This window comes from Argentina anserina, chromosome 3 (assembly GCF_933775445.1).
Source record: "Argentina anserina chromosome 3, drPotAnse1.1, whole genome shotgun sequence".
NCBI lineage: Eukaryota > Viridiplantae > Streptophyta > Magnoliopsida > Rosales > Rosaceae > Argentina > Argentina anserina.
Genome location: NC_065874.1, coordinates 14,335,081 through 14,347,937, shown reverse-complemented (window position 1 = coordinate 14,347,937; position 12,857 = coordinate 14,335,081). Strand labels below are relative to the sequence as shown.

Genomic DNA, 12,857 nt, shown 5'->3' with positions numbered 1-12,857 from the left:
TATTACGTACAAAACTACACCTTGACAGTAATATACACGCAACACGTTTTTATAGGCATCACTGTCGAACTGTGATTTATGTGTTCATATTCGTAACTTAGAAAATCACAACTGTAAATGACAGTTTTTAGTCAATCCCCATAATACGTACGATTTCTTTAAAAAGTAACGACAAATAACAATCAAGTGCTTTTACTATTGTAACTTAGATTTGCAAGATTATATTGATCGAATAAGATTATGCAGTCTATTTTTTCGAATCTGAGATCTCAATAATCAATATAGATCTCAATAATCAATATATTGAGATGAGTACAATCTTATTCAAGCACATAGTGAGTGTTTCGAATTCAATCACATCCCAGGTGCTTGATCAGTCTAAACTGTGCATTGGCTTCAAAACCCATAGCCGCAAGGCGATGAGAAACATTATTACAAGAACGAGAACTGTGTTGAATTTTAAATTCACCAACTGACTCCAAGTCTTCGTAATGTCATCGATGAGACCACCATTAGCTAGAAGACCATAATCGACAGTGTTGATCTCTGAAATAGCCTCCATGCATGTAAGCACTTTCAACCACAACATCAATTTGAACATCATGCAAGTTCATCAAGGAGTGGATCAAGTCCATATACCTTCTTGGAGATGCTGTATATGCAATTGGCTTGGAAAAGCGGCTGCAAATAAAGTGACCCCTGCACCATCTCTTACCACTCCTGCGAATCCTGCAGCTCCATGAGTGTGGTTTTGGTAGGAAAGCGGCATCTACATTCAACTGGAACTAGTACCTCTCAGACTCGGCAGAGTTGTTACTTTCGTGGCATTTCGAAGGTCTTTCAGGCATGATAGAGCACCCATCGAGAGTTAATTATTGCACTGTTTGTCTACTACCCAAGGTCTGAAAAATCGAAAATATCGTCGAAATATCGGCGATATTTTCGTTTTTTTCATATAAGGATATATCTTTAGCCTACCAAGTTAGTTTCGCACGAAATTGTCGACATTTTTCGAAATATCGAGATATTTTCAAATTTCTTCGAAATATCGAAGATATTTTCAAAATTCTTCGAAATATCGCGATATTAGTTCTGACCCACGTGTTGCTTACCCATGTGGCGGCCCCTCCTTTCACCAAAATATAGCTCAAAATCATTTTGGAAGTGAGGAGATTCGAACCATGCTCTTTCCCTTATTTCTTTAAGGGCTCAGCCAACAAACTAACCTCAACCTTGTGTTCATATTGGATCTTTATAATATATCCACTCAAAATGAATGTGGACTTAAAATATAAAATATCTAATTCCAATTAACTTTTCTACTTTATTTGTTTTCAACCTCTACTTATTCAACTATAAAATATTTTTTAACTACTTTCAAAAATAAAATCACTATTAATAGCATCCATTTTGAATACATTTCCTTTTATTTTCATTAGTTCATTCTTATACGAAAAAGATTATACAACACTTCATCTTCCTGCATTATATAGACTCTAGCGACCGTCACTTACCTCCTATTGTAGTGGATTAGTGATGCACTTATATAAAATATATTAGTAGTAATTTGGTTGTTATAGTTAAAATAATAATTTTAATTAATTTTAATTAAGAATTCTCAACGACTATTTCACCTTATATTACTATAACCAACTATGCACTAATGTTTGTATAAGGTTTCCATATGAAATATAATAGATAATTAGTCAAATAATCATCTCTAAAAGTTTCATATATAATTTCCATGTTTTTATTCAAATTTCCATCAATTTTGTCAATAATTTTACTCATATCGATATTTTCCGAAATTTCCATCGATATTTCCCGAAATTTCCATTTTTTTGAACCATCGAAATTTCCATAATCATGGAAATTTTAGTCCTTGCTACTACCAGGCCATAATACATTATTCCTGTTCTTCCAAACGGACCAACTATGCATCAATAACTGGGTAGTGTTCTCTTTATAGTTTATTAGCCTTTATCCGTAAATATTTCATGGAAATTAATTTTGATCAAAACTTCTCAATACCCACCACTCTCTTTTCTATAATTATCTCTTAATTTTATTAATGTATTTATTTTGTCTTTTACTTTACTGCCCCCATGTTTTTTTGTGAAAAACCGATGAGAGAATGGTAAATCTACCAAACCATAATCTGATGGTACTCTGCTGCTCACTTAATAGTAGTAGAGATACGTACCCACCAACTGATCGAAAAAAAAAACCATTGTGTTCAAGAAGAAACGAAATGAGAATAATAACAACGTAATATAAGATAAGGTTACTCTTTATTAATTGATAATGAAGCCTATATATAGGCCATTGTATACAAATATCCCAAAAAATCAGAGATTCATATCTATTACATTCAAGTATAATATATTTTAATAAGAAAACCTACTTAAGTTAAGATATACATGAGGATAGAACCACAATATCCCAAAACACCCTCTTGTGTCGCATGCCTAAGTTGCATAGTGCAAATAACGTTATTTCTGTAAAAACTTTGTCATGCAAAATAAAAACCTCTTGAGAAAAAACAAAAACTTGATCGAAAGAGAAAAAGTGTACAACACACTATCTATATTTGATAGTATCATGTGAGGTAGACTCCCCCAGCCCTGATGTATACGAAACTACTCCCCCTGATTAGTGTCATAATCACATAGTACAAATAACAATGTATACAACGTTCATTACATGCTTCTTAAAAGTATTATTGAGCTAATGAATAATCATTAATCTCGCCACACATTCTTAAATCATACATGTTATATATAACCAAACTTAAATTTTAGGAAGCAATATTGCATAATAACTCAAAAGAAGAGTTTGTAATGAAAATCAGATTCTCACGTGGAATGACATTCACGCACTTAAACTGCCATAACGTCTTCTTCATAATAGGTATGAGTGAACCGTAAACTGTTCTGGAAAGTAGACACCCGTAGCTTTCTAGTGATATAAAGTTCATAACCTAATTCAATCAGAGCATATCACAAAGCTCTGTCGAATTTCGACTAACTTACAAATTCCTGGACATAACTCACTCAATATGATATATATAATCAAATCGTTGGTGTCTCTAAAAAGTAGATACATAGACATTTCCAACGGTACTAAATTCACTATTTTTCATCGAGTGAGGTATCTTGTTGGTCTGGTTGAAGTTGACCTACGAAATTGAACAGATTCTGATTTTTCATATTCAATGTGTCTTTCACAATGAAATGAGGGGATGGACCAATGCGAGACTGATTTTGGTCCAAAACAGTCTTATATTGCGAGAAGCACTTCTGGATTTTTACTTTTAAGCACGTACGTACGTACTTTCATGTTTTCACTTTTCTGTGCTGTAAATCAAGAGGTAATTTCAAGTACGTTTCTAGTTCTACATGTACTCTTGGTAGAATTTTCATATGCTTCGAATTGAATCAAAGCGCAAAGAGCTGTTGTTCCATCAACTATCTGTGAGTCTCTGATGTAAGAGTTTGTGATCGACGTGTGGTGACATATGAGCCACCACCCAATTGAAAAACTTGCTTATTTTTTCCTTGTTTTTGTTTGCAACCCAACCTACGTTGTAGAACGAAAACACATAACCACATCTCGACGAGGAGCCAATATACTTGACTATATCTCAAGTGAGGCCCGTTCTATGGTCCATATCACCTCGAATTTAAAGAGTCGAGTGGCTGTTTAGCCTCCAACTAGAAACCAAATATGTGACAATAAGCAATAGAGGATTTGTGAAATCCCACGCTTCCTCTATACCCACCACACCATTTCCCCTCTCCTTTTCCTAGTTCCTCACCACAGAAACCACCTGTTTTATTCAAATCATCAAAGCCACTACTCCTCCGGGCCAAGTTTGATCATCTTATATAAATGTTATCTCCAACTACTCTCCTATACTGGTTTCTCTTCACACACCCTACAATGTCTATCTTCACTCAAACCAAGCTCCTCCCTAGCCCTAAACACCATGTTCACTCAGTACACCACTCTCCAGTCCTCCGGACAACTATCCATTGCTCCGTCTCCACCACCACAAAGCCGAAGCCAGCCCCCGAAAAGCTTGTCATCAAACCGCCCCGGCTGCATCAGCTGGATTTCTCACCCGGAAACATCCGGCCATTGCTGAATGACCCGAGTCTACAATCAACGTGGTCTCACCGTGCATGGGTAGCCAGCGGGTGCACCACTGTGCTAATTTCTCTAGCTAAATCAGTAGCGGGTGCAGCACATTCACACATATGGGCCGAGCCCATTATGGCGGGCTTGGTCGGGTATGTGTTGGCGGATCTCGGGTCCGGAGTTTACCATTGGGGCATTGACAACTATGGTGGTGCATCTACTCCAATTTTTGGTGCACAAATAGAAGCATTTCAAGGTCACCATAAGTGGCCATGGACTATTACTAAGCGCCAATTTGCTAACAATTTACATGCCTTGGCTCGTGTCATTACTTTCACAGTGCTTCCCTTAGACCTTGCCTTTGATGATCCTATTCTTCATGGGTTTGTTGCTGTTTGCTCTGGTTGCATTATGTTCAGCCAACAATTTCATGCTTGGGCTCACGGCACAAAGAGCCGGCTACCCCCATTGGTTGTGGCATTGCAAGATTCCGGCATACTAATATCTCGGTCGCAACATTCAGCGCACCACCGGCAGCCATACAACAACAATTACTGCATTGTGAGTGGAGTTTGGAATGAGTTTTTGGATAACCAAAAGGTATTTGAAGCGTTGGAGATGATCTTGTTTTTTAAGCAAGGGTTAAGACCTAGGTCTTGGAGTGAACCTAGCTCTGAGTGGACTGAAGAGGAAGAGACTATTTCTGAACTTGCAAGTAGTTGAACCTTTGTGTGTTATGTTTTTCCACTTCAATTGACTTGGCTCTGGTTCATATATGGATTTGCTTGCTCACTGCATAATGTAAATGTGAGATTATTTTTGAGAAATTATAGTACATTTGTAAGATAATGCAATCACAGTACATTGAAGATACATTAATAGCTTGAAATACTAAATTCTTTATTCTCATGGTAATGAACTTCAGAGCCAGTCTAATCAGTTTTGTAGCGGAAAAAAGGTGTAGTGTGTCTGTCCTACATAGGAACATTAAGATCTTAGAAATGTCTCAAACGAATTTTGAATCATCGTATGTGAATTTTGAATCATCTCTTGCAGTAATCCAGTTCTTATATAGCGGCAATGGTCTAAATTAGGGGTGGGCATAAAAAACGGAAATTCCGATCCCGTTCCGAAATTCATAGGGACGAGACATGACGAAAGTCTAAAAACATCTGTCCCGTCCCGATCCCGCCCGTTTCATAATAGTGGGATGGGACGTAGGACGAAAAATTTATATCCTACTTCGTCCCGTTCCGTCCCACATTTAATGAAAATTTAAAAATTCTTATATATTTGTATCAAAATGAAACTAATTTATGTTCTTAATAACTCCAAAATTATATCAACTAAAATAATAATGATAAATTATAATATTTTGAACATAATATGTATTTTTTTGTTAAAATTTCATTATTGAATGTTATTTTGTTAATGAAAAAGTAAAAATATAGGTTTTTATTTAACTTCATAGGAAGGTGAGATTTGTCCCGTCCCGTCCCAACCGGGATTAATCTCGAGTGGGTTGCATTTTTAAAAACTCTCGTCCCGTCTCGATCCCGTCCCGATTCAAAAGAGTGGGATGTGACGTGGGATGAGCCTCGTCTCGTCTCATCTCGTCTCGTGCCCACCTCTAGTCTAAATAACGGTTATCGGCATCGTATCAGTTTTGTAAAATAAGAATATAACAAGGGTATATCGAGATATATCGAATTATATCGGATTTATCGTTTTTTGTAATTTTTAATTAAATTTAATATATACAAATATATACTTCTAAATATACCAAATAAACTTGAGAAATTAAAACTTATACTTCAAAATGTACCAAATAAACTTCATAAAAAAATTGATTATTTTGACAATTAAAATACATAAATAGTATTAATTAATAAAAATAGAAGTGATTATTCATCATAAACTCTCTCATTATCGAATGTTATCGACGAATCTTTCTTTTTATTTAAATTATTTTTTCAAAACGACATGGTTTAAAAAAATTAAAAAAACTCTAATATATCGGGTCAAACTCGGTTTGACCTGATATATCGCTATTTGACTTAATTTTTCAGGTTGACCGATATAATAAACCGATAAGCAACTTATCGTATCATTTTCTTAATATCGGGGATATTTCGAGAATATATCGAGATATTTATAACATTGTATACCAGTCCACATAAGTGTTCTTCAAACACTTACTAATAAACCACAACTCAAATTGAGGTGGAAATTGGGGAGACTGAGTTGTGAGAAATGTAGCAAACTCCTCTTATAAGATGAATGGCATTGAACATCATTAGTCTGTTGCCCTGTTTAACAAACTCGTATTACAAAGGGAGCCACAAATGAGTCAGTTTTACAAATGATTCTATTAAACTCCAGTATGTTGAGATCTCATTTGTCAAGTGTCAGCTCCAACAAGGGTAGAGATGGAAGATACGCAAGGGAACCAATATCGGCGTCTACCATCTTTGTGGCCATCATCAATTAGAGCAAGACCCTCCTGATACAAGCAACAGTGATTTGAGCCCCGATAATTTGTACTGTGCATGCAAAATACTAAGTGGATAGAGTGGATACTAGTATAAGTACATTAGTGAGGTCATAAACTTACATCTAGTAAAGTGTCAAGGGCATCAATTGCACGGCCACTGGTCCAAGATAGCCGTCTCTCTACCTCATCAACAGTCACAAAGCCTTGAGACTAAAGAGAAGATAAGCAGGAAGTGTAAATAATTATTCTAGAATCTTTATGGTACATAACAAAACAATTATTCAGATTTATACAGATGAAAGTAGGACCATAAAATAGAAAGTTGGAACCTGGGCAAGCTCTAAAATTTCATTATGGTCTTTGTTCAACTCAGTTGGAACAGACCGGACAAGCTTCCTCTTTCCAACAGAAATAACCTCAAAACCATTACCCAATACCTGGAATCAAGCAAGAGATGACAGTTCATGCATCACATATTTAATAATCATGCACCACAGAGTTGTGAAATATATAACTTACATAGTTTTATTAACATGAGATACCAACAGAAATTACATTCTAAAAGCTAAAATTGACGTCTTCCAGTACTGAATAGGCTAAAAGGCAGAATAGCAACAGTATAAGTGGTTCCCACAAGAGATATGAGGAAGGTAAGCATAGGCTGGAGTCCTAATTTAATGTTCAGATGAATTAACCCTTTACAAAATTCTGGTAAGAATTTCAGCATTCATGCCAAGTCATCCAACATAGAACCTCATGTAGCAAATCAACCCCCCAATTTCTTTTTATCCATTTGTGGGGAACAAGGGCCAATCGACTAATGTAATGGATTCTTAAGGTCGTGTTCATAATGAAATCCAAATTTCAACTTGTAAGAGTAATGCATACACAAGTTGAATCATATTACCTTCAGCTTACTTATAGCACGCAGGCAATCATCCTCAGAAACAGCTTCACGATCATTCTTTCGTCTTTGACGAAGCAAATTGCAGAGTTCCTGCAGGTTGATCAAGCCTCCATTGTGGGGTCTTGTTGCTAAGCAGATATCAACAATTTGCACTCCTGCCTAACCAAGGAGCTGACCATTAGAAATGTTCCCAAGTAAATGCAGAGAGTAGTGATTGAATCAACATATGCATTATCAAATAACTCCAAAAACTATATCGAGTATTGCACACTGAATTTGCAATAAATTCACTATAAGCCTGAGCATAGGTATTCAGACCGTTGAACAGTAACACTAACAATAGCCAATCTTTCAGTATGCACAGACAATAGGAAGATAGTACCAACCAAGTTCGTAATAAAAGTCACCAATTCCCAAAAGCTCTGCCCAGAAACCCTTGTTGGAGGCTAAGGGGTCTACTCCAACCTTAGTGCACATATCATGAAATTGTGATCTAAAAGCAGGATTCTTGCGAATGTCATTCTGTGCATCCATATTGACAATCAGTACAAATTTATTCCAACAAAAACACAAATCACCAAATTTCTTCTGAAATTGCGGGAAAAGAAAACTGGACCTTGTGTTTGCGAGCAAAATCTTCTAATTGGCTTTTGAAAGTGGCGAGCTGTTCCTTCATAAGATCAGTTCTAATCTGGGCAACATTCTGGCCCAGCGCCCGATATTGGTCCTGCAGAGCAGCAATTACACTTACTCATATTGAAATAATTAGCAGCAATAATCTCTGGTATAGAAGAAACCAACCCTAGCAGCAGCAGCATTCTGCAGACCACCAATACCAGGTCTCCTCCTCATTCAATGAATCAAAGAACGGCAACCTGCCAAAAATAGAAAATTTATGAGTAAGAATTCGCGATCTAACAAGAGCTGAACACACACCCCTGTACACACACACACACACCACCCACCCTGATCCGAATTTCTGGTTTCTCCTGAGTCCTGACTCCTGAGTGGTAGGATCCATTCCCACCTAACCAAATCCTATCTTTCACTAATTACAATTGAAATCATTACACTTCAAAATTCCTTTCCTCTTCAAGAAAGAAGCCGATACAACAAACCTGAGTGTCTTAAAAAGCTCGTAATATATTCATAAAGTTAAAAAGGTATTACAAGCTAAGAGTATATAACTAGCAACCAAAGTACAATGTCATTGAACTAAAATGTCTCATGTGTTTAAGTGTTTTCTAAAACACTAGTAAGGGCGTAGTACAACAATTACATATGGATTTGTAGCACTAAGCCGACAGCATTATATGAACTAACTGGGATTTGATTCAAAAGACATGAAAACTAACTCATTCAAAATCCACAGATATATTGGGAAACCGAATCAGTCTCTGCTCATATGCAAGCTTCATGTACAGAAATCCAAAAGTGGGTTTGACTCCCAAAAGATTGAAATGAAGAACCGATGTAATCAGATATTGAAAACCCAAAGAAACTGAAGTACCTAACGGTGGATGGTTCGGGAGTGAGATGACCGCCGTCGCCGTGGAATCGCCGATGGACCCAATAAGATGGGTGTCTCAGGTCTTTAGCTTCTTTTCTGTCTCCGACCAAAACAAAAAGGTTTTGTTTACAAAGCTCAAAGTTTTTGGTCTTCAGGGAAATTCTCTTATTATTATAACAAGATTTATTTATTTTATCAACAAATAAAAAGCATTTCTATTCATATTTCCATTCCTACAAAATCCTACAATAAACTACTACATAATAAACGAGACAAAGGAGAAATAATGCTTTTAGCTTCATCTTAAATCCGGAGTTCAAGTGCAACAGTCATGTTGTTTAATGTTTACACCAATTATATGACCATAATCACGACTTATTTCAATTAAAAAAAAATTTATTGTCACACCGACTCTATTGAAACTTAAAAAATTTCTCATCGTAAAAGTGAAATGGAATTGGTCTACTCGTATTATTACGAACCCCCTTTATATAGGAGAAATATTACATGGAAATTTATCAATCAGTTTAATGACAATAAATACTAATTGATCCATTACATAATTTAGATCCGTAATTAATTAAATATCGAATTTGATTGCCTAATTGACTCTTTCAGTTACTTTAATGAAGACACATTAATAAGGTAATAATGTTTTTCCTTTAACAATCATTCTTGTGCCAAGTCAAAGACATAATAGTGCGTGAATTGTTGCCTCATCAAAAACCTTGCCAAATAATAAAACCCAATGGGACAAAATGAATTTTGGTCGAAGGGAAAAAGAGTACAACACACTAATAACATGCGTGGGTCTAGACTCCCCTCACGTCTACCCCTCCTCCTGATTCTTACTTTAATCAAGAGAGTTCAAAAAGTTTTCTCATTCTTATATTCTTTATATGTTTTTCAAACGTAACTTTAAGCAATGACTTGGTAAATAGATCTGCCACATTCTCCTCATATTTAACTTGGTTCACTTGAATCTTGAGAAGAGCTTGTAGTTACTGATTATAGAAAAACTTTGGAGATATATGTTTCGTATTGTCACCCTTGATATAACCTAGTTTCATTTGTTCAATGCAAGCTACATTATCTTCATAAATGCACGTAAGCTCTTCAGTGGTAGAACTTAAACCACTAGTTCCTTGAATATGAGCAATGATGGACCTTAACCATACACACTCACGAACCGCCTCATGTAGAGCAATAATCTCTAAGTGGTTCAAAGAGATAGCCACAAGAGTTTTCTTGGTTGATCTCCAAGATATCGTCGTTTTCCTAATAGTGAATACATAATTAGTTTCTGAACGACCTTTATGTGGGTCAGAAAGATACCCATCATCAGCGAAACCAATCAAAATATTATTTGGGGTTTCCGAGTAGGGGATAGCATTTTTGTCATCGACATTTTCTTTAGGAACTGCAATTCCATTTGCGGATCCTCATGTCTTACTGTAAGGAAAGAATAAACCCAAGTCAATGGTTCCCTTTAGGTATCGAAATATGTTCTTGACACCACTCCAATGACGATGCGTTGGCGTTGAGCTAAATTTAGCTAACAAGTTCACTGAGAATGCAATATTTGCTCGAGTACATTGGGCCAAGTACAATAATGCACCTATTGCACTTAAGTAGGGAGTGTCAGCTCCTAGTACCTCTTCCTCCTTTTCCTGTGGGCGAAACCGATCTTTCTTTCACTACTACACATATAGTCTTTAATGACATTATAACAATGGCGTTTTTTAAAAAATGTCATTGAAAATAGATTCAATGGCGTTTTTTTCAAAAAATGTCATTGAATTTTCGTGACTCCATGTCAAAATAAAAGTTATGGCGTTTTAGAAACGTCATCGAATTTATGTAATTTTAATGACATTTATAAAACGTCATTAATTTATGGAGTTTCTAAAAACGCTAGAGTTATGTTATTTAATGACGTTTACAAACGCCATGGTAAGTTTTCAAGTCTATGACGTTTGTCATCGTCATAAATATTATATAGACTCGCCCATTTTGTTTTAATTTACGCACGTTGATTCACCCATCGAAACCTATTACCAACCAAACCCACACAGCCGCACCTCTCACATCTCTCGTTATCGAAAAATATACCCAGACGGCCAGGCCTCTCTCTCTCTCTCTCTCAAATCCAGACCTCAATGGCCGCACCTTTTACCAAATCTTTACAAATTCGAAGTTCATCCCTCTATTCCATGCTGGTAAGGTTCTCTATTAAATCCGTGGTTTCGAATTTTGTTCATTTTGGGTTGTAGTATTCGCGTTTTGGGGTTATTGGGTTATTGCGATTTTGTAGTATTTTGTAAATCGATGCTAGCTACTAAGGTTATCTGCCATTTGGGATTTAGGTTTACGATTTGGGACTCGATGCTAGCTGCTTTTCGACCTTTGTTTATTTTGGGATTTAGTTTTAGAATTTGGGGTTTCAGCTAATTGGGTTATAGATTTGGTGGTTGAAAGCTGGATTTTGAAAACTAAATCCTCAATTTCGTAAGAAATCGATGCCGGGTACGACTCTTAATCCAAACCTATGTTATGATTGTCTTTGTTACATCCGATGGACTCTTAATTTGGGTATGTCTAGCTTCAAAAGTTGTACAGTTTGTGATCTCAACTCATTTCCATTTGACAGGTGACCCAGCTATGGTTGCCTCAGAATCCCTGAAAGCAGTTTCTGTGAATTGTGGGAACCATCCCTATGATCTGGTGAGTGAATCTATGAAGTAGGTTAGCTCCTTGAGAGAAATTACAAATTAAAGTCAGTTTACTACAATAGTAGGGCTCCAACATCAATATCAATATGGCTTTGCCGTTCTAGTAAATACTGAAGCTTATACTAGAATTCTATTATAAAAATCAAGCAGCACACTGAAGTCACACTTGGTGCTTGAGTTCACAGTTTAGCTTTCACTAAATTATGAATGTATGCAAACAGAAATTATTCTCTTTATTTCTAATCATTCATATATAGGACTTTGACTAAGCATCATGGAAGCTTTGGTCTTAAAATCATATGTTGTCTCTACAAATGATCAATATTTTCTTGATATGATGTTGTGTCCTATGTTCAGCTTGGGCAATGTATTATTGGGGGCGTCCAACGTGAACATCCAGTTGCCTTGATTTCCAGCCTCAACTTCCTCAATGTACGCCCTTTTTCTCTTCAACCACTAGTAACACATGTTCAGAGTAGTGAATTTGAATATGAATAGGATGTTTAATTTGTTTCTCAGCTATATGATCAGTTTCATTGTTGATAAGTTGATCAGTCACATCTATAACACTTAATAGTAAAGCTTGTATCTGGTTCATAAATTAATTCCTTCTTCGTTTATGTATTTATAAATCGATCTACTGTACTTATTATATATCACTACTTACTAGTATTTCTTGAATCACTTTCCCCAAATGTATGTTCTGATGCTCCTAGCAAAGCCTATGTATGGACTTTAATTTTCTAATACAAGCGTGTTGTTTTTGTACAGGTTTTTGTAGATTGATGAGATGAAAGTTTGAACTAGTGAAGTCATTTTCTCCATTCCATTATAGATCTAGATAAGGACCCCTTTTAGTCTCTCAGTGCTTATGTTAACTTGAAAGTTCTGTTTCTATAATGAAATATTGTATATTGGGTATCTACAATTTTTGTAATTCAAATGTACATATCAGTAGAGATTTGTCTTTGTGATGTGTAATATATTTTTTTTCTCAATAAGATAATTGATTTTCTGAAATTTATCAGAAAATCAATATTTTTTTATAACATGAAAAAAATCCATGGCGTTTGG

General features: G+C 35.8%; 2 protein-coding genes across 2 annotated transcripts; one reads left to right on the top strand and one right to left on the bottom strand.

Annotated features, from left to right (window-relative positions):
* Window positions 1-3,942: 3,942 nt before the first annotated feature.
* Window positions 3,943-4,863, top strand: LOC126788795 (fatty acid desaturase 4, chloroplastic). Its single transcript, XM_050514806.1, has one exon. It carries the CDS (start codon window positions 3,943-3,945, stop codon window positions 4,861-4,863), a length of 921 nt encoding a protein of 306 aa, XP_050370763.1.
* A 1,448-nt stretch (window positions 4,864-6,311) lies between these two features.
* LOC126788209 (vacuolar protein sorting-associated protein 22 homolog 1) lies at window positions 6,312-9,186 on the bottom strand. Its single transcript, XM_050514182.1, has 8 exons — window positions 9,052-9,186; window positions 8,343-8,416; window positions 8,158-8,268; window positions 7,928-8,063; window positions 7,542-7,696; window positions 6,964-7,071; window positions 6,755-6,844; window positions 6,312-6,643 (listed from the first exon to the last, which is right to left on the bottom strand). The coding sequence occupies exons 2-8, from the start codon at window positions 8,391-8,393 to the stop codon at window positions 6,542-6,544; spliced, it is 753 nt and encodes a 250-aa protein (XP_050370139.1). The 5' UTR covers window positions 8,394-8,416; window positions 9,052-9,186; the 3' UTR covers window positions 6,312-6,541.
* Window positions 9,187-12,857: the final 3,671 nt, after the last annotated feature.

What these genes read in the sequence shown, in the direction of transcription:
- LOC126788795 (XM_050514806.1), top strand. Translation starts at nt 3,943, where the DNA reads ATGTCTATCTTCACTCAAACCAAGCTCCTCCCTAGCCCTAAACACCAT.
- LOC126788209 (XM_050514182.1), bottom strand. Translation starts at nt 8,393, where the DNA reads ATGAGGAGGAGACCTGGTATTGGTGGTCTGCAGAATGCTGCTGCTGCT. An exon ending in TGACTTTTATTACGAACTTG is followed by an intron (nt 7,697 to 7,927) that starts GTTGGTACTATC and finishes TTGGTTAGGCAG; the next exon opens with GAGTGCAAATTGTTGATATC. An exon ending in AAATTTTAGAGCTTGCCCAG is followed by an intron (nt 6,845 to 6,963) that starts GTTCCAACTTTC and finishes TCTTCTCTTTAG; the next exon opens with TCTCAAGGCTTTGTGACTGT.